Source organism: Malaclemys terrapin, chromosome 2, assembly GCF_027887155.1.
Source record: "Malaclemys terrapin pileata isolate rMalTer1 chromosome 2, rMalTer1.hap1, whole genome shotgun sequence".
Classification (NCBI taxonomy): Eukaryota; Metazoa; Chordata; order Testudines; family Emydidae; genus Malaclemys; species Malaclemys terrapin.
This window is the reverse complement of record NC_071506.1, coordinates 100,734,972-100,756,729: the sequence shown is the minus strand read 5'-3', so window position 1 is coordinate 100,756,729 and position 21,758 is coordinate 100,734,972. Positions and strand designations below refer to the sequence as shown.

Genomic DNA, 21,758 nt, shown 5'->3' with positions numbered 1-21,758 from the left:
GACAAAGTTCGGAATCTGGCCTCTGGGAGATATGCTCTGGCTTGTGTCGAGTCCAGAAGTGCTCCTATGAATTCGATTCTTTGTGTTGGAGAAAGAGTGGACTTGGCCTCATTGAGTAAGAGGCCGAGGAAGCTGAAGGTGTGCCTGATGAAGACCACCTGAGCCTCAGTCCTGCCCTTGATGAGCCAATCGTCCAGGTAAGGGAATACCTGGATCCCTTGCCTGTGGAGGAAGGCTGCCACGACTGCCATGCACTTCATAAAGACCCTTGGGGCTGCTGATAGACCGAAGGGTAGAACCGTGAACTGTAGATGCATGTTGCTGACGAGAAACCTGAGATAACGCCTATGGTGAGGGATTATCGCGATATAGAAGTATGCATCCTTTAAGTCGAGGGCGGCATACCAGTCTCCTGAATCCAGGGAAGGAATGATGGAGGACAGGGAGACCATGCGGAACTTGAGCTTCTTGACAAACTTGTTGAGACGCTGCAACTCCAGAATAAGTCTGAGGCCCCCTTTCACTTTCGGTATTAGGAAATATCGAGAATAGAAGCCCTTGCCCCGTAGTTCTTGAGGCACCTCCTCCACTGCCCCTGCTGTAAGGAGGGACTGAACTTCTTGAAGAAGAAGTTGCTCGTGAGAGAAGTCCCTGAAGAGGGACAGGGAGGGGGCAGGTGGGGCGGGAGGGAGGAAAACTGGATAGAATATCCCTCCTCTACCGTGCGAAGCACCCAAGCGTCTAACGTGATCTTGGGCCACGCACGACAGAAGGGGGACAGACGTGATGAAAAGGTAAGGTTGGGAGGATCCAGAGATCTGTCCGGTAGGCCGTCCTCCACCGAACCCTCAAAATGGTGGTCTAGGCCCCTGCGGAGGCATTGGTTGGGTAGAAGACTGGCCGAAGGGCTGTTGTTGCCTCCTCCTGCCAGTCCGCGGTCTTCTGCGCACGGCATCACCTCGATTTTGAGGTTGATACGGACGCGGGGCCTGCGGCGGCCTAAACTGCCTACACTGAGTAACAGGGGTGCGTAGGCCTAAAGAACGGAGGGTGGTCTGCGAGTCCTTTAGGCTATGGAGCTGTTTGTCTTTCTTTTCTGAGAAAAGCATGGGCCCTTCAAAGGGTAAGTCCTGTATAGTCTGTTGAACTTCATGAGGAAGGCCAGAAACTTGAAGCCAGACTCCGCGCCTCATGACCAGACCAGTAGCCAGCGTGCGCAAGGCCGAATCGGCTGCATCCAAGGCTGCCTGAAGGGAAGCTCGAGTAATTAATCTGCCCTCCTCGACAAGGGCCAAGAACTCGGTTCGTGAATCCTGCGGGAGGAGGTCTGCAAACCTAGACAAAGCCGAGCACGTGTTGTGTCCATACCGGCTCACTATGGCCTGCTGATTGGCAATACACAACTGTAGGCCCCCCGTTGAATAGACCTTGCGTCCGAAGAGGTCCAACTTTTTAGCCTCTCTATTTTTAGGAGTGGATCCCTGAAAACCTTGTCACTCCCTCTGGTTGGCTGCATCCACCACTAGGAAGTCCGGCGGGGGGTGCGTGTAAAGATGTTCAAAGCACTTGGTTGGGACAAAATACCGCCTCTCAGTCTTTTTGGCTGTAGGGGCCAATGAGGCTGGAGTTTGCCACAAGGTACGGGTTGTGTCCGCTGTGGTTTTTATGAGGGGTAGGGCTACCCTAGATAGGCCTGACGGGGTCAGGATATCAATTACGGGATCGGTGTCCACCTCGATCTGTTCCATCTTTATCAAGAGGCTCTGGGCCACTCGAGTAAGGAGCTGTTGGAGAAGTCTATTATCCTCTAAAGCCGGAGCAGCTGAAGTTCCCGCTACTGCCTCATCCAGAGATGAAGAGGAAGATGTCCCAAGTAGCTGCCCTTCATCTACCACGTCTCCCTCTGTAAGGGCCTGCGGCACGCGCTACTCCGGCTGCGTGGCCGGTGCGGGCTCAAGATGTGGCACCACGGCCAGTACCAGGGTCACCACCGAACACCGAGGAGTGCTGGGCGCTGCCTGCGCTGAAGGAAGCCAAGCCCCTGTCGGTGCGTTGTTTGACCTGGGGGTGCCGTAATGCCATGTGGCACACTCCTGTCGGACGGCGGTGCCGGTGGCATTAGCGGCAGTGCCACAGAGGCGGAGGAGATGGAAGCGGTTCGTGAGCGGGGCCCGTACGCCTGACCCACTGCCTGAGGAGGTGGTTGCCACTCCTGCTGCTGATGCCACCATGGCGGATACGGTTGGGCACTCCTACGCGAGGACGATCTGCTCCTCGATCTGTTAGAACGGTAGGAGTCCGCCTCCGAGTCAGAAGTGTCTGAATAGGAGGACATCGGAGGAGTGGTACCCACAGTCGCTGGCTGGGGTGCTCGCGCCGGTGCCGCTACCGTGACATCGCGTGGAAAGTGTGGTGAGCGCATCACCGGTTTACCCCTAGAGTGATGCTGGGGCCCGGCAGCAGCCGGATCTCTGCACCGGTGCGGCGACGCCAGCACCGGAAGGTTCAAGAGGTCTGAGGCGGCCTCGAACGCCTCAGGCATCGATGGGAGACAGACCTCCTCCATCAAGTCCGGGGATCTATGCCGTTCCAGACTCGACCTTGCCCTCTCCGGGGCGGGAGTGAACGGGATGGCCGGATGGGTCTGCGGTGCGGGTTGCCCCGTAACAATCGTGGGCTGCACCCAACCTTTAGAGTCCCAGTGGGGAGATTGTTCGGTCAGCGGCCTGTTCTTTTTAGCCGGCACCGGCGAAGGGGAGTGGCGTCTTGTCGAAGACGATTTCTTATGCGCCGACCCTCTCCGGTGCCGGGGTTTTGGGGCCTTGGCCTCACGACCTATCTCCGGTGCCGGGGCACTGCGCACCGAGGATGAAGTGCTGGGTGCCGGCTCTGAAGGTCCGGGATCCGATTGCGGCCAGAGTGCCGCCTCCATTAGGAGGACTTTAAGTCTCTGCTCTCTATCCTTGAGAGTCCTGGGGCGAAAAGCCCTGCACATAGGACACCTGTCCCTTTGATGGGCCTCTCCGAGGCACCGTAAGCACAAAGAGTGCTTAAACTTCCTGCAGTCCTGGCAGAGTTTGAACCCTGGGGACCCGGGCATGCCCCAGTGGGGCGACGAAAAGTTGGGGAAAAACCCCTCAACTGATTCCTAACTATCTTACACTAACACTAACCACTAACTAATAAACTATGTACAAAAACTATAGAACACTGCCACGATTGCTAAAGAGCAAGAGAAGTTCCAGCCAGCCGTCACCGGCGGTAAGAAAGAACTGAGGCGCTGGGGGGTCGGCTGGCCCCTATGGTCCATAGGGTCGGCCATAAAGGCGCCACTCCAGGGGGCGCTGGAGCCGACCTTATGGACGCTGCTATGGTAAAATCTTCTGGCTGGCGTGCACGCGGCGCGCACACTCCTGCTTGGAATGCACATGAACAATCACTCGAAGAAGAACCTAACATTTCAGAAAGTCCACAACTGGCTAAATTGGTGCCAAAACTATAAATGGAGCACAGGACTAGCTAGAACCGAGGAAACAAAAGCAGAATTAAACATAACAGTGCAGAGAAGATCTTAAATTCTCAGTGGATAGCACATCTTTTTCTAGTTCCTAAATTTTAGTTCAAGTACATAGGTGATAGAATCCATCCTCCTCCGGCAGATTTTACAAAATTAATCTCTAGATCGCTATGAAGCTATCCTCTAGGGAAAGGTATCCACTAGGGAAGATGCATGCAGACCCAGTGGGCACTGCTATTCTAGAAGGTTCCAAACTCTACACTGCTAAGGGACTGAGTTCCACAGGTGAGATGAGGTATTTTTGAAATTTGAAACAAAGAAAATTTAGGTTTCTTCAATATCAAATTTTTGAAACTAGATGATATAAATAGCATAGAAGATTAAATAGATACGAGTCTTGAAATGTTATTTCGTTCTCATCAAAAACACTTTCAAGTAAATATGATTGATCCCTCTTTCAGATAACATGATTTTACAAAAGATAAATATTTATTTTCTTGTTACTGCCCTTGACTCTCAGTAACCTATTTACCAAATATGCAGGGATTCACTTGAGGCAGTTAGTGTATATCAGGTATGTCCATTTCTAGCTAATATAATTAAATTGTTTATGTTCTCCATTATGAACGTTATAGCTCTGCCTCATTTACTCACCCTTCTGTGCAAAAGAACAAGCTTAATTTCTTGAGTGTAACATTCATATCACATTCTTTCGAAAATTAAAAATTAGGTTAAGTATTACCTCTTCTTTCTCATGTAGCATAATATGAGCTTTGAGACTAGCCACTCTGGAGAATTTCTTGTTACACACAGGACATGTAGGATCTTCCCCATTGTGAGTACATTTATGAAGTGTCAGGTTGAACTCAACATTAAATGACATTGGACACTGGTCGCACCGATGAGGCTTTGGGGAAACAAGATTAAGATAAATATATTAGGTCTAATCTTCTCACAGATATAGACTATAATATAAACTAAAAAAAAATCCACATAATAATTAAAACAAAAACAGGCAATTCAAGAACCTATCTACAATAATGACACAAGAGAATCCTCCTAATTATTTTCTCTCATGGTCCCATGACCTAAAATACTCAACAGAAATTCTGACTCCCCAATTTTTCATAATTCCATTTGATTTGGGGGTAGGAAGGGACTGGCAAGAGAGAAGAGTGGAGACAAAAACTAAATCTCTTTCTAAAATGTACATAATCCTGAACTCCTCTTCTGGGCTCAACCAACCATCTGACCAGAAAAGCAGAGAGCATTTAAGAGAATTACTATCTTGCTTATTCCAAGGTTAACCGTGCTACTCTACAATTTTGTACACCAGGGGCCAACCTGAGCCTGGAAAGGAACCAGAATTTACCAATGTACATTGCCAAAGAGCCATAGTAATACGTCAGCAGCCCCTCTATCAACTCCCTCCCCCCCCCATTCCTAGCACCTCCCACCCACTGGCAGCCCCGCCGATCAGCGCCTCCCCCTCCCTCCCCGCACCTCCCAATCAGCTGTTTTGTATCTTGCAGGAGGCACTGGGGGGTAGGGAGGAGGAGCGAGGGCATGGCAGGCTCAGGGGAGGGGGCAGGAAGGGGTGGAGTGAGGGCAGGGCCTGTGCAGAACCAAGGGCTGAGCAGTGAGCACCCCCTGGCACATTGGAAAGTTGGCACCCATAGCTCCAGCCCTGGAGTCAGTGCCTATACAAGGAGCAGCATATTAACTTCTGAAGCGCCACATGTAGCCCCGGAGCCACAGGTTGGCCACCCCTGTTGTACGCAATCATTTTTCATTCTTAAAATTGATCTTTCCTTGCATTTTGTTCAGAAACATTGCTCCTTTTCTTCATTCGAGTGAACAGATAGTTTCCAAATTAACCACAGATTATTTTTAAGTATAGAATTTGAAGGTAAGACATTATCAATTTTTTTATGATACAAATGCTCTCTCAGCACAAGTGGGTTGATTTCCTGAGATTTGAAAATTCTTGAGTAATAATTTATCTCAAAAAGATAGTTAATTTATATCTTCCTCACCACAAGACAAATATTAATGAATCAGTCCTCCCAACATGAAGTAGGAAAGGATTATTCCCGTTTTACAAATTTAAAACCAAGGTACAGCAATTACATAAAACTGCTTAAAAACTTACACAGGAAATCTACGTCAGGGCCTAGAATTAACCCAGACTTCCTAAATCTTAATACAGTGCCTTAACCCACAAGAAGAATGAGGAATATTTGTGGCACCTTGAAGACTAACAAATTTATTTGAGCATAAGCTTTTGTGGGCTAAAACCCACTTCATCCATCCTCCACCTGGTTTAGAAGCAGTTGAAGTGATAACTACTTTGGTTACCATTTCATGCAGGATTTTGCTGTTTCCTTTAATCAAATTAATTCTTTAAGGGGAAAAAAAGAAAAGAGAAGAAGATAGTTTACATAAGGGAAAGTTAATTCTAATAAATCAGTTGGGTATAAAATTTTGCCAATTAAATAAGTCAAACAAATTTCCCTACTGTTGATAAAGAGTAGTCAGTTTACTATCTAAAATCTTGAAGAAGAAAAAAAAAATCTTTTTGCCAGTTTCTTTAGCCCACCTATATACTTTACAGAGACAATTGACTATCTGTGGATACCTAAGCAAAAACTGCTTCAGCTGGGGATAAGATCATATCTGAAATGTTATCCAATGCAAGGTTTCTTTCATTCCTTACAGACCGCACATGTGTTGAGGGAGAAGTGAAAAAGTTTTGTCCAACTGAACTGCAAAGTTTGGCTATCAGCACCACTACTGAACACAGTTAAATGTGTCTTCAACCTCACCTATTAAAATGCTGGATTTAACTTTTGATGTATTCATATTTTTTAGATTTTTATCTAGATTTACTGAAATACATACCTTATCATTTCTCTCATGATCCCTCATGTGGCGCTGGAACTGTGTCACTTTTGAAAAAGATAGCAAACAGATCTCACACTTATGGAAGCTTGGTACTTGGTAGGAACAATTACTGTTCTCTGTATTCAGTGTCAGAACACCATCTGCAAAATAAGCATTAAACACTTTTGTACAAAGTTATATTTTCAATTTTTAAATTAGATTTGATTAAAAAAAACAAAAAAAACAAACAAGTGTGCTCTGAAGTGGCGAAGACCCATGGAAACTTTCACAAGATTCTGACTGAACCGGATTTGCAAGATCTCAGGAACAGGAAGGAGTATATTCCTGCTTCAGATGACCCAGATATTAATCACCATTCCAAATGTTTTATCTCCCTATCAATTTGTACCTTTATGGTACAAATACTTTTCCCTTTATTTTTAAAATTGATTCTCTCCCCCTTCTTGCTTCTGTATAAAAGGCCCACAGAAACAGGGGACAGACCAAAAGACTTGCAAAAAGCTGTCAAATGAAAAAATGTCCCCTCCAATCTCTGTTATAGTGAACATATTTACTTTAAAAAAAATGGTTTTGGGTGACCATTTTAGACCATACAGTTAGCAGTCCTGAATGTACAATGCCATTTGTAAATGTGCACATAGGTGGCTGTACAATGAACCTTCACTCTCCCTAAACAAGCATCAATAAAAATAAACCAAAAACAAAAACCACAAATGTAAAATCCTCAGATATGATGACGACACTACTGAATTTTTATATATACGGCACCTCCTCTCCCCCAAATATGGCCACTGCAATCTCTCCATTTCACCAGTCACACCTTGAGAGTTGTGTAGCCAATACTGATTGTTCAAGATGGTTGAGAGACATGCAATCCATTAGAATGTTCTTGCACTTACAGTCAAAAGAGAAGTAACACTTTTTATAGGCCAATCCAGTTAAGACCCCGTTCACCTTTCTTGCTGTGAAAACTCATAAAGTGAATAGAAAAACCCTGAAATATAGTTCGAGGTTTATAGATCCTGTTGCAGAAAATGGTTGGAGTATTATTGAATCTTGCTTTGTAGGTAAGCTGTTCTTCAAAATCGTTTTACCAAATTATCCAGAAAATGGAAATCTCAGCTCTAAGGAAATTTAAATATTTAAATTTTGGGAGACATTACATGACTATAAATATTATGTTGTTTGTTTTTGAAAAATTCAATGGAAAAAACTTAGTAGCAAGTTTTTAAAAAGCATCTGGTTTAAGATCCTTCAAAGTTTTATTTACAAACAACATACTGAACACTAGACTCATGATGTACTATTAGAGCACACCTTCTTCAGGACCAGATTTTTGTAAATACACCACTTCTCTTCCTATCAAAACAGAACGAAGTGTGTCAATGATGGCAAAGAAATGAAGAGGAAAAATTGCTATTACTAGTTACAAAAGCATGGGATGAGGGATGAAGTGGTAGCTCCCCTTCTCCGATGAAATAAAGCTACTGCTTCTGATCCTCTCCTGTCCCTAGCAGCTGACAACACATGAGAAGCAATCACTAAGCTAAGAGACAAGAAAGACTCTAACAGGTTAGGACTTTTTCTCCTCCTTCTCCCCGCCTCGTGCCTTTTTTTTTGGGGGGGGGGGCTGGGCGGAGGGGGTAAAATAAAGGGACTTGTAAAGGGACATTCAGAGAAGCCAGAACTTCTTGTGACATAGGAACCAACAAGAGCTGTACATCAGTCTAGTCAACACTCGCCCATTACTGATTCACTTAAAGGTTCTAGTCCTAATCAAAGCAGCCCCAACGGTCCTGGTTACTTTAAAAAATATTTTTAAATTCCAGGACCCTCACAACAGTCACAATCCTCTGAAAAGGTTGCAGCTGAGGGAGGCCATGGTAAAAGTCTATGGGACAGGGTTTTTCAGCAGTAAAACCTTGACTGTGAATACAATCCAATGAGAAATCAGAAGGAGCTCAGACATAACCATCTCCAGAAGAAAAATGAGGACTCATCTCTTTGCACTTGCTTTGCCACATCAGAATGGTGCTGAAGCACTGGAGATAAGCACTAAACATATTATTTATATATGCAGAGTAATAGGAAGAGTGGAAAACAAAAGCCTTTGATTAATTTCTGCTTCACATAATTGTGTTATAACTAGGAGGAAAAGAGTCTGTCTAGATATGACAAATAAATCTAGCCTCTATAAATTTAAACCTATTGCATACTTTCACTTACAGATTCATCCAGTGCTGTAGAAATTCTCTGTAGCTTGTGAACATTACCAGTAACAAGAACTCTTTCCTTTCCTGAAGTGGTCAAAATTCTTAAAAAACCTAGCAGCACAGCTCCAATTACAAGGGACTTTTATCTTATTGTACTTGGGATAGCACACTTATTCAAGTGGCATACAAAGATCAGTCACTACTCAACTAGTCCTTGTAAATTCTAGTTAGATACATGGATGAGAGGGGAGAGAAAATAATAAGATAGCCAAATTATGCAAAATCATTTTTTAAATTTCAGCAGTGTTTTCTGCATGCATATATCGACCATTATACAGTTATTTATATAGAAATGTACTAAAATTACTTCCAGAATTCAATATGAGGATTCAAAGTGCTATTAGAACCAGAAACAATAATGAAGCCAAATGTTATTCTAACAAGACTTTTTGTAGGCAAAATTCTGTTTTTAATTTTTTTCATTCTCACGAAGAAATAATAAGTAAAGTCAGCAGTCTCTTCATACTTCTCCCACCCCTCCAAAGCACATGCTCCCCGAGGACCAGTCACATACTTGTATTTTTCTCCCTACTTTGTCTTCCTCTCTCACCTACCAACCAAATCCACAAATACGTTCAATTACATGCACATACACCCCACCCAAATACACAACCATCTACTCACAGGCTTATTCTTGCCCTCCTGTCTATCTAGCAGTTAAGTGCAGCAGCTTCTGGGCCACTCTGCTCTCCAGCTTCCTCTCCCACCATTTGCAGATGGTAATCAACACCAAGAATTTCACTCAGAAGAGGACTGGGCAGCTAGTGAAGATTAAAAAAGTGTAATATTCTCTCGCTAGTTCAATTCCACTATGAAGCAGTTTGGACTAGCTAGAGGTTCCAAGTAACTGAAAGGATATGAATGCATACTAGTAAATTTACTCTTCCTTTACATTTTGACAAAGCTGAAGCTCTGTAATACAATCATAGAGGGAGAGGTATACCAACATCTCAGCACACCCACAGGAGTCTGCGTCCGACAGACCCACGAAGACACTATCACAGAGATCCTGCGAGACATGGCCCAAATCGACTCCTCCCTGCTCTCCCCCTGGCAAAAGATCAACGCCCTCAATACCTTCCTGATCCCCCGCATCTCCTTTGTCCTCAGGGGATCAGCCGTAGCCAAGGTGCCCCTGAACAAGGCCGACAACACCATCAGGCAGCTGGTGAAGAAGTGGCTCTACCTTCCCCAGAGGGCCAGCACAGACATCATCTACATTTCCCACAGGCAGGGCGGCGCCTCAGATGGGTGACCTGTGCACATGGTGGTGATGACCCACGCCTTCCGCCTCCTGATATGCCCGGACCCGACGTTGAGGAGCATCGCGCAGGAAGCCGTATGGGCCGTGGTCAGGAAACGCACCGCCAGGGCCCCCTCCGAGCAGGACATCGCCACTTACCTCAGCGGCTTCCTGGAGGCTGAGTTTGGTCGAGAGGGGGAGACCTATCCTCTCTCTGGTCCTGTGCCCACAACGCCTCGAGATGCCTGGGTAAGAGGATCAGCTGCTGCTGGAAGTGGTGCGAGGAGCACCGGGAGCTGGGAATACTGGTACCATGCTTAAAGACCCCGGACCACACCATCGTCACCCCGACCGCCAGAGCTATGCTGGAAAAGATCCTGAAGGACACCATCCCGGGGGCAGCTTCACCAGGTTCGCTGACTGGCGGTTCGTCCACAGGGGCCGACTCAACTGTGTTCCACTCAACGGAGCCATCCACCATGGCAACTGAGACAAGCGCTGCAGGAAGTGCGGCTATGCAAACGAGACCCTGCCCCACGTCCTGTGTGGATACAAACAGCACTCCGGAGCCTGGCAGCACCGCCACAATGCCATCCAGAACAGGCTGGTGAAAGCCATCCCGCCGTCCCTGGGGAAGATCACCCTCGACTCCGCCATCCCCGGGACAGACAGCAGACTGTGACCCGACATCGTCATGACGGACGCAGAGAAGAAGAAGGTCCTCATCGTAGACGTTACAGTGCCTTTTGAAAACCGGTCGACGGCCCTCCATGAGGCCCAAGCACGGAAGACGTCGAAGTACACCCCGCTGGCCAAGACCGTGAGAGCCCAGGGCTACGAGGTCCAGATACATGCCCTGATCATGGGACCCCTGCGCTTGTGGGACCCCCACAACGAGCCGGTTCTGAGAGCGTGCGGAATCGGTCAATGCTACGCCCGGCTCCAGGTAGCCTAACACTGACAGCTGGTTTACAATAGGCAGCCTGGTTGGCTACACTGATTGGTTAGAGGAGCCAGCAGGCTGGCTCTCAAAACCAGCAGCAGCTTCTCAAAGCATTTGTCCACGGCTGTTATAGCTCCTGCGTGTGCTTGTTCCCAGCCTTGCCCCTGTCTTGCACCCAGCCTTGATTCACTCCAGGTAACACGGTTCTGACCCTCAGCACCAATATCTTTCTGACAGAGATAGCAGACACCTACAGACCTTGCAGGCCCAGGTAACTGCCCTATAGGCATAGAATTCAGTCCTGCAAGCTCAAGTCGTGCCACCTTTAGTGCCAACTCCCATGCCCCATGAGCCCAAGTTTCTCCTACCTGACAAGTTCAATGGCAAGCATGACAATATCTGTGGGTTCCTAAGTCAGCATCAGCGCTTATTTCTGCCGTGTCCAGTCGTACTCCACTAACCAAGCCCAAGTGGGACTGTCAGCCTGCTTAATGGGAAGGCCCTGGTTTGTGAGTCTCTGCTCCTGGAAAAATCAAGCCCCCTTTTGGGACAATTTGAGGTCTTCATTCAAGTTATGGTGGTAATCTTTTATGCTGCGAGAGCACAGCCAAAACCACACTTTGGGTGTTGCCACAGGGACACCAGCCAGTTGCTAAATATGCAGTAGACTTCTGACACTTGGTAGTAGACACTCAGCACTATCATTTCCTACTCAACTTAAATGGTGAAATTAAAGATGAACTGGCACAGGTCGAATCCTTCTCTGGCCTCAATGCCTGACTCGACTTATGCATCAAGACTGACAACTGCCTGACCAAACATCACCCAGAAAAAAGCTGGTCCTCTCAGCTCCAGCACACCCATCATCCATTACCAAAGCCCATGCAACTCAATATGCTCTGGCCCCATCTCTCTGATGTGGAAAAGAATGGATGCCAGGCATCATGGCTATACTTACACCGTAGGGAACCAGGACTCTGCATCAGACTGCCCTGCCAATGCCCAATCTATGACCAGATCAGGAAATGCCAACCTCCAGCCCTGATAGAGGTCCGGGCTGGGCTGGCACACTTCCCCTCTCCCACTGACCCACACCAACACTTGTCCATCGGTACCCTGGTGATCCCCAATCAGCACCCAACATATCTCCCTCTCTGGCTCCAGCACCCTGTGATGCCCAACACCAACCTAGAGGCCCTAGTGGACTTGGATACCTCAACCAATTTCATGGATCTGGAGTTCGCCCAAACACACAATATCCCAACCCAGCACAAGGACTCCCCCAGGTTAGTAGATTGCACGGAGAGGTCACTCCTTTCATCGGGACTGGTCACCCACCACATGGCATCCTTAGAGGTCCAGCAACCCTTTTCAGTCTATTCACTCCTCAAAATAATTTAGAGGTGTGAAGACAGTATCCAAAGGTGATCCTAGAAACACCCACAACTTCCCCAATGGCTCCGGGATTCCTGTGAATCACTGTAAACATCAACACAGTGCTGACATGTTCAACAAAACAAAAGCGAACTGAAATGTTCATAACTCTGAACAAAATATGGATGTTCTTTCAAAAGTTTCCATTTAACATTCAAAGCTGTATTAAGTCAAACATTACTATGCAGAAGAAAAATGCTGCTTTTAACCATTTTAATTTAAACGAAACAAGCACAGAAGCAGAGTCCTTACCCTTGTCAAATATTTTTTTAAAACTTTCCCCGTTTGTTTGTAGTTGATATTTAATACAGTACTGTATTTGCTTAATTTTATTTTTTTGGTCTCTGTTGCTGCCTGATTGCATGGTTCCAAATGAGGTGTGTGGTTGACTGGTCAGTTTGTAACTCTGAGATTCTACTGTACTCCTTCTCCGAACCTAAACTACAGGCACTCTGGAACTATCTTGAGGAAAACCTAAAGAAAGAGTTCATTCACCCCTCCATGTCCCCAGCAGAGGTCCCGCTGATATTTGTGGCGAATACAGATGGCTCCCTCTGGCCTGGTGTGGACTATCAAGCTACAATCCAAACTCATTACCACTGTGAAGCTATATGATTGAAGATGACCATTTACATCAGTGTTTCTCAAAACTTTTGTATTGGTGACCCCTTTCACATAGCAAAACTATGAGTATGACTCCCCTTATAAATTTAAAACACTTTTTTTTATTTAATATTATTATAAATGCTGGAGGCAAAACGGAGTTTGGGGGTGGAGGCTGACAGCTCGCACCCCCCCATATAATAACCTTGTGACACCGAGGGGTCACGACCCCCAGTTTGAGAATCCCTGATTTACATCATTGATATTACCACTGTTACACAACTGAAACAAGTCTTGTACAAAGTGTATCATGTAAGGTGTCAATGGAAAAGTTACAATAATGTCAAGTGTGATTATACTGGTTAAATCCATGTATCATCACTGTATCTGAAGTTATGAATATTGGCTATGTATTTGTATCTGTTCTTGGGGTGACATGCACAAGGTAGTTTATATCCAGTCTTGCCAGCCCATTGTGAATGGACTATCCGTGCCAAAAAATTAAACATTCTGCACACAATATTTTAAAATTCTGCATATTTTATTTGTCAAAACAACACAATATAATCATGCCAGTTTCAATTATTTGGTAATTTATTTCAAAATACCGGTCAACAAGTATGTCTGTAACAAAACAGACCAAAAAAATTCAGGAAATGTTTTTTTGACAAATAGATTCCTTACTAGGCAAATGAACACAGAACTTTGAGTAATTAACAAACTACAATACAGAAACATATTTCCCACACCCCTCCGAAGCAGTGCAAAGGCTTGTGGGAGTCAGGGGTAATGGAGGAGCTGAGGGAGAGGGAAGCAGCCTGAGAGCAAACCTGGAGGGTTGCTGGGTGTGAGTGGGAGAATTATGGAAAGGGGGGGGAGGGAAGAGGGGGAAAGAACTGGGGAGGGATCGTTAGGGAGTTGGGGAGTCTCCACCATGCAGACCCTGACTGACTCCTAGCCTCTCCCATTTAGTCAGGTGTGGCCCTGCAATGCCTCCCCATTCAATCCCTGGTTCAATGCTGCCACCCCACTAGCTCCTGAGCCCCCATCCCAGTCTGTCCTCCCCACTAGCCCTTCTGAACCCCAGTCTGTGAACCCCCAGCAGCTCTATGTGACCCCCTCTGTCTGCTCCCCACAGCCCCCCGCATATCCGTACCTCCTAACCTGGCTGTGCGGGCAGGATGCTGTGATGAACGCAGCTTTCTGCTGGCTGTTCTGGTGCCACAATGGCCTATGGTGGGCAAAAGGCAGAAAAAATTCTGTGCTGGACATGAATTCTGCGCATGCATAGTGGCACAGAATTCCCCCAGGAGCAATTCAAGCTTGATGGGCTACTAAGAAGAATCAACTTTCCAGACAGCTCTTCCTAAGTACGCCTAAAACTGCAAGCAAAACATGTAAGGGCATGCAATGTGGACACGTAACCTTGGAGTTCATCAGTAACTTTCCATACACGGGGCTGTGGGCTTTGTTTGGGACAGTAAATTTCCATGCAGATGGTAGAGGATACAAAAGACATCTCCATTTTGCCTCATTCCTGCTCCAATTTTCTGGACTGTGGATTTACAACTAAAAGGAGTATTTTGAACAATGGACTAAGAACCTTCCAATCTTTTGGAAGTTACCAGACTTTTGCAAGCCACCAAACTATTCCATCACTGCTACAAAACTGATCTAAGGACTTTACAAGTATAATCTTTTAACAATTTTTTCTTTTATTAATAAATTCTTAATTTACTAAGGATTGGGTGACAACTTGATATTTGGGTGAGATGAAATATATATTGACATGGGGGTAAGTGTCTGATCCTTTAGGATTAGTAGAAATTAATGTCTGGGGAATTGGGTTTTCAGTAACCTCTCACTGTACAAGACCTATTTTTCTGGATGGGAACCAAGGGCTGGAATGCCTAACGGGGACTGTGCTTGGCTTCTTGTTAAAGAATATAATGCTACAGAAGCTCTTTCGCTACTGGTTTATTGAATCTAATTATAGACTAAAGCACTAGTATTTCAAGTATTTGGTCATGCCATTTGAGTTGTGTAATGCCCCAGTGACCTTCCAGAAATTCACAAATGACATCTTTAGGGATATGCTGGACCAGTTTGTTATCATTTACCTGGACATCCTCATTTTCTCCAAAGTCAGGACCTCCACAATCATTATGTGTACACTGTCTTGGAGAGACTCCACCAAAACTAACTCTACATGATGCTCGAGAAATGGAAGATTGATAAGGACACAGTGAAATTCTTGGGATTTATTGATTCACTCAAGGGACTCACCATGCACCCACGACTAGGCCACACCCCTGGATATATGCAGGGTATAGCAAGTCCTAAGATTGGCAAATTTCTACAGGTGATTTATTAAAGGTCTGTCTGGTCTGGTTGCAACCATAACAGTGCTCCTATAAAAGGGAGTCTGGTTTGCTTGATCCACAGAGACTCAGTCACCCTTTGATCAACTGAAGAAAACATTTACCTCAGCACTCATCCTGATTCACCCAGACCCCACTAAATCATTTACAATCAAGGTCGATTTGCCACATGTGCAATGTTATCTCAACATGCGACCCCTGCCTTGCCTCCCCTCCCTCGGTCCATTCTTTTTATTCTCAAAAACTAACCCCAGCAGGAAAATATACAATATCTGGGACAAGGAGCTACATGTGATCAAGGCAGCTCTCAAGGAGTAGTGCTATCTCCTATAAGAAGTCCAATTCTTGATCCAAGTCCCAAGGGACCAGAAGAACCTGCAATACCTAATGGATTACTTTATGCCTTAACCAATGCCAGACCCACTGGTCCCTCTTCTTTGCTCACTTCAACTTTCTTGTAACCTATTGCCTGGAGACAAAAAATGGGAAACAGATGATTATCTTGAAGTTGGCAAAGAGCCCTCTGCCACCATGCTCAAGACGTCCAATGTCATCATCAGGACAACTGACGACAATCTGTTGCCCTCCATTTGTTCCATGCTCCCTGACAACCCATTTGCAGCTCAGATCCACCAGATCCTAAACAATGTGGGTATCCGAACCAACTCCAAGTCCCAATGCCAGAATGGCCTCCTATCACAAGGATTCTTATTTATGTTCCAGAGGAACAACTTAGTCTTCAGGTATTGACACAATACCACGATTCATTGCTTCACGGCCATTTTGGCCAATTCAAGACTTGGAATCTAATCTCCAGGAGTTTCTGGTGGCCAGGTCTACGAGTTTACATCAAGGATCATATAAAGAGCCTCTGACCTCTGCACCCATACCAATATCCCACAATCAAAACCCTGAGGTCTCCTCCAGCTTCTGCCCATGCCTAGGTCTACTACAGCCTAGGTCTACTATCTCAAGGGCCTCATTGAATAAGTGCTACACTCCCAGGGACACAGAGCAATCCTGGTTATCATCAACCTCCTAATAAAGACGGCATCCTGTACTGTTTCTACTGCATGGGAGATGGCTCAACTCTTCTGGGAAAATATCTTCTACTTCCAGTGACAGGCATTGAATTGAACCGAGGTCCCCAGTTCATCTCTCAAAACTGGTGGGAATTTCTCAGCCTCCTGGGCATCAAGCCCACCTATCACCTACACATTAATGAGCAAATAAGCAAACAGAAAGGGTCAATCAAATCTTGGAACACTATCTTCGCTACTTTTAGAATTACCGGCAGGATAACTAGCTTCCTCTGCTGTGGCTGTGCTATGCCAAATTCGCATATAATAATGCAATCCACACTTTGACCCAGCATAGCCCATTTCTTTGAAAGCTCTTCACCTCCATTTCCACCCAGATCTGCGCATGAGTTCCCCATTACCAGCTGCCACAGACGTAGCCTTCTACGTACACCAGGTGCACAAGGAGCTCAAGGAACATTTGCACTCTGCCAAAGCTATAAACACAATACAAACCAAGACAGTCAGACTGCTCCCAATCTGGCCACAGGGGACAAGGTGCGGTTTTCTACCCGGAACCGTAGATAGAGTATCAATACTGGGCCCCTTCAAGATTTTATAACCGGTGAACTCAGTTCTACTCAAGTCCTTGAGGAGCCATCCCATCTTTCACAACTCACTTTTAAAGCCAACACCGAGTACCCATATCCAAACAACTCCAACCTGCCACCCCTAACAATCCAGTTGGCCCATCAAATCCTTGACACTTGGCAAGTTAGGGGAAGACTCCAGTTCTTGGTATACTAGGAAGGCTATGGACCGGACAAGCAGTCTTGGGAACCAGTAGAGAATATCCACGCCCTGGACCTATTGCAAGAGTATCCCGGTAAACTAGGCTCCTAGTTGGTGCCGGGGGGGGGGAGGGAGAATACTCTCAGGATTCAGGGGCTGCAGCAGAGCCAGGCTCCGGGCAACCTAGCAAGTGCAGCTGCCTGATTGGTTCAATGAGTCAGCAGACAAGCCCAACAGTAGCAGCACTCTGGCAGCTGCTCAAAGCATTCATCCATGCTGCAATACCTCCAGCACCTGCCGATTCACAGCTCTGCTCCTGCCTTTTCTTACTCAAGGTAACCTGGTTCTGACCGTCAGCTCTGACTTCTGACTCTGGCTCTCACCCTTGATTCTGATTTCTAGCTATTGACTCCTGCGCCAACCATTAGGTCTGACCACCCATGTCTCAGTCACTCATACTTTGGATATTAAAAGACTGTTATACGATCTGGATAAAACTAAGTATCTTCTTAAGACGTCAAGATTTTTTTTTATTGCTTATGGTAATAACTATTAGGGAATGGCTATTTCATCTCAAAGACTTTCAAAATGGGTATTGGGACTGCATATAGTATTAATAAAATTAATCCCACTTCAAACACCCAGTCTCATTCTACCAGAGCACAAGTGACATCACTGGCATGTCTAAGCCAAGCGCCAATACTGGAGATTTGCATGGGGACTTCATAGAATCATATGACTGGAAGGGACCTCAAGAGGTCTTCTAGTCCAGTCCCCTGCACTAAAGTAGGGAGAGTATTATCTAGACCATCCCTGACAAGTGTTTGTCTAACCCGCTCTTAAAAATTTCCAACAACAGAGATTCTAGAACCTTGCTAGGCAATTTATTCTAGCGCTTAACCACCCTGACAGTAAGGAAGTTTTTCCTAATGTCCAAGCTAAACTGCTCTTGCTGCAATTTAAGCCTATTGCTTCTCGTCCTAGCCTCAGAGGTTAACAAGAACAATTTTTCTCCCTCCTCCTTGCAACAACCTTTTAAATGTTCTTGAAAACTTATGTCTCCTCTCAATCTTCTATTCTCCAGACTAAACAAAACCAATCTTCCCTCATAGGTTATGTTTTCGAGACCTTTAATCATGTTTGTTGCTCTTCACTGGACTTTCTCCAATTGGTCCACACCTTTCTGGAAATGTGGCACCCAGAACTGGACACAATACCCCAGCTAAGGCCTAATCAGAGTGAAGTAGAGCAGAAGAATTACCTTATGTGTTGCTTACAACGCTCCTGCTAATACAGTAACTCCTCGCTTAATGTTGTGGTTATGTTCCTGAAAAATGCAACTTTAAGCAAAAAGATAGCAAGCAAATCCAATTTCCCCATAATAATTAATGTAAATAGGGGTGGTTATGTTCCAGGGAAATTTTTTTTTTTTTGCCAGACAAAAGACATTATATACATATATCACATAAGTTTTAAAGAATTTTAAACAATTTAATACTGTACGCACCAATGATGATTGTGAAGCTTGGTTGAGGCAGGGGCATAGTGGGATTGGGGCACCAGTGGCTTGCCCTACTGCACCCGCCCAGCGCGGAGGGCTGACTAGTCTGTAATTCCCCAGGTTCTCCTTATTCCCCTTTTTATAGATGGGCATTATATTTGCCCTCTTACAGTCCTTTGGAATCTCACCCATCTTCCACGACTTTTCAAAGATAATCGTTAATGGCTTAGATATCTCCTCAATCAGCTGCTTGACTATTCTAACTTGTTTTAAGTAATTTTTAACCTGTTCTTTCCCTATTTTAGCCTCTGAGCCTACCTCATTTTCACTGGAATTCATTAAGGTAGATGTCCAATTGCTACTAAACTTTTTAGTGAAAACAAACAAACGTCATTTAGCACTTCTGCCATTTCCACATTTTCTGTTATTGTTTTCCCCCTCTCCTTGAGTAACAGACCTACCCTGGGTTTTCCTCTTGCTTCCAATGTATTTGTAGAACGTTTTCTTGTTACCCATTAATCTCTAGCTAGTTTAATCTCGTTTTGTGCCTTAGCTTTTCTAATGTTGTGCCTACATACTTGTGTTATTTGTTTATATTCATCCTTTGTAGTTTGACCTAGTTTCTACTTTTTGTAGGATTCTTTTTTGAGTTTCAGATCATTGAAGATCTCCTGGTTAAGCGAAGGTGGTCTGTTGCAATACTTCTTATCTTTCCTACGCAGTCAGATAGTTTGCTCTTGTGCCCTTAATAATGTCTTCAGCTCATATGTTTACAAAACATTATGAGTTAGTGAATGCTTCTAGATCAAATGTCTGTTTTGGAATAACTCCTGGATCCCAACTCTATTTAAGGTAATTATGAGTAGGATCCACATGTGCAGTATTCAAAGAAGAAAGAGCGGTTACTTATGGTACTTTATAGTAACTGTGGCTCTTTGAGATGCCTGAATACATGGATCCTATGACTCTCCCTCTTTCCCTACAGCTTGGAATCTTGTACATCTTGGATTCTGGGTAGAGAAGGAACTGAGTGACAGTTAGGGTGGCTCTGCTCTTGAAGTCCTAGGGACACTAATAGTGAAAATGTGGCACCCCAGCACAGTAGCTTGGAACATCACAGGGATCTATATCTCAGAGAACCACAGATACTATAAATTAAGTAACTGCTCTTTTCAATAACTACTGTACAATTCAGATGTAATTGTGTGAATTGAGGACCCTCACCACCTCATAGAATCAGACCTTCAGTTTCTTTTGAAAAGAAGAAACTGCTGCCTGAACTAGAAAAAAATATCACTAGTTTTGTCTGGTTTTATTGGCACCACCCCCAACCAACCAATTTTTGTAGAATTTAAGCTTTTATTTAAAAAAAGTTTCTAGCCTAAATCTCTGTAAATATAATCTTTTTAATGAATATACAATGTAAACTGATCCAAAAAATCCTTTCCGAATATGCAGACAGCTTCAATACCTCGTTTTAATTATAGCATTTACTCAAAGTGAAACAAACAAGTGTCTTGTCAGTTTCTCTTCTGCTATTCAGAGATTGCAGGCAGCAATGAATGATGCTGCAGTTGTTTAGGGAAAGCTAAGAGTAGTAGAAGGGAGGGGGAACCTATTTATAGAGGAAGACCCAAAAAAAATGAGGCTGGAGATAGAGTAAAGCAGTAGAGACCGCATCTTCTTCCCCCCTACGTGTGAAGCAAAAATAAGTCTCAAGGACATGGTAAAGTATAGACGTGCACCCCCCCATTTCATATGACCAGGCTTCGCAGAATTATTTTTTTTTTTAGAATTTTGACAGATATTGATTTTTATCTTTAACTTTGAAATTGCTGAAGTATCAATTTTCAGTTTCACAGCAAGGCTGCAAGGGACTGCCTGCGTGGCTGCAGGCTAATGACAGTGGAGCACAAGGAGTTCGCTGTGGGGCCAGAGAGCCGTGATCCCAGCAGGTGCTATGTGCCGGGAAGGCTGTGCTTGCTGGGTGGAGCTGAGACCCCCCCAGCTGGGACCACAACAAGAACCATGAGCCCCAAGCCGCAGCGGATGGCCCCTGCACTCCCGACCAATAAACGTGTCAGGAAGGCTGCAATGGCAGGGCTGCAGAGAGCTCCCTGTGCAGCCAGGAGGCCGGAGACAACGGTGTTGCAAGGGCTTCCTCGAGTGGCCAAGGGCCTAGGATAGCCAATTTCTGTAGGTGCAGCAGAAGATGCGCTCTCTGACTGCTATTGATGGATTTTGTTTTCTGTGTCAGGTGAAATTAACATTTACTGACAACTATAAATGTAATTCAAATCCTGCCAAGCCTATAGGTGAGTAATCTCCAAGCATTAGGAAATGATGTAAACACTCTCTCCTTCCAGAAAAAAGAAAAAAAAAAAAAAAAAAAAAAAAAAACGGGATGAAGCTTCAAGTTTACCACATAACTATGAGCCAGAGGTTATGGAACTCCTGTACAAGGTCTAGGGGCAGCAACCTGGAAGAGCTCCCAACAGCCTTCCAAGATTTTGCAGAGAACATCATAGCTGAGACCTCTTTCCTTCTATTTTGTATCTAACTCTGACTAGTAAATGTGACACATTCAATTTCAAAGCAATTTACTCCTGCATTCATTACATCATAAAATTGTTTCTTTTAAATAAAAGCGCTACAAAATGACAGACGCCTTAATTTAAGAAATTCTTTAATTCAAAATGTCTGTATATAATCCAGTACGTATCAGTGAAAGTTATTACACTTTTTTTTTTTTTTATAAGAAACTTCAGGCATTTCCATCTCCTCCAACCCAAGAGATCTTTGTGAAATGAGGTTTTACTGTAGTTAACATACTATAATGTGTCGGAGAATATCTCTGCTTCCACAAATGATACACTTTGTTCAAGGTGAGTTAAAACACAATTTACAGAGTACATCAGAAGCGGCCAACTATGCTGCACTCTTCATTCTGACATATGAACTAGGACAAAGAGTCAAGGGTATGTAACTCATTGTTGGACCTCAGCTTCTCCTTATTTTCCCCTTCCTAGCTGGCAAAGTGGGAGAATGCAGGTAAAGCCCTGCGTGGAACTATTTTTTTAATCCTGCTCCCATCCCGCAATACCCACTCCCATATTGTTTCTTGCATTTTTATACCACTCTCACATAC

General features: G+C 44.9%; 1 protein-coding gene across 3 annotated transcripts in view; it reads right to left on the bottom strand.

Annotated features, from left to right (window-relative positions):
* The window catches only part of ZNF236 (zinc finger protein 236), a 191,491-nt gene that overhangs the window by 165,073 nt on the left and 4,660 nt on the right, over window positions 1-21,758 (bottom strand). For all 3 annotated transcript variants that reach the window (XM_054020455.1, XM_054020456.1, XM_054020457.1), the window contains exons 2-3: window positions 6,419-6,561; window positions 4,260-4,424 (exon numbers count right to left, since the gene is read on the bottom strand). In XM_054020455.1, the coding sequence (XP_053876430.1) occupies window positions 4,260-4,424; window positions 6,419-6,561 (308 nt within the window). The remainder of the gene's footprint in view (window positions 1-4,259; window positions 4,425-6,418; window positions 6,562-21,758) is intronic.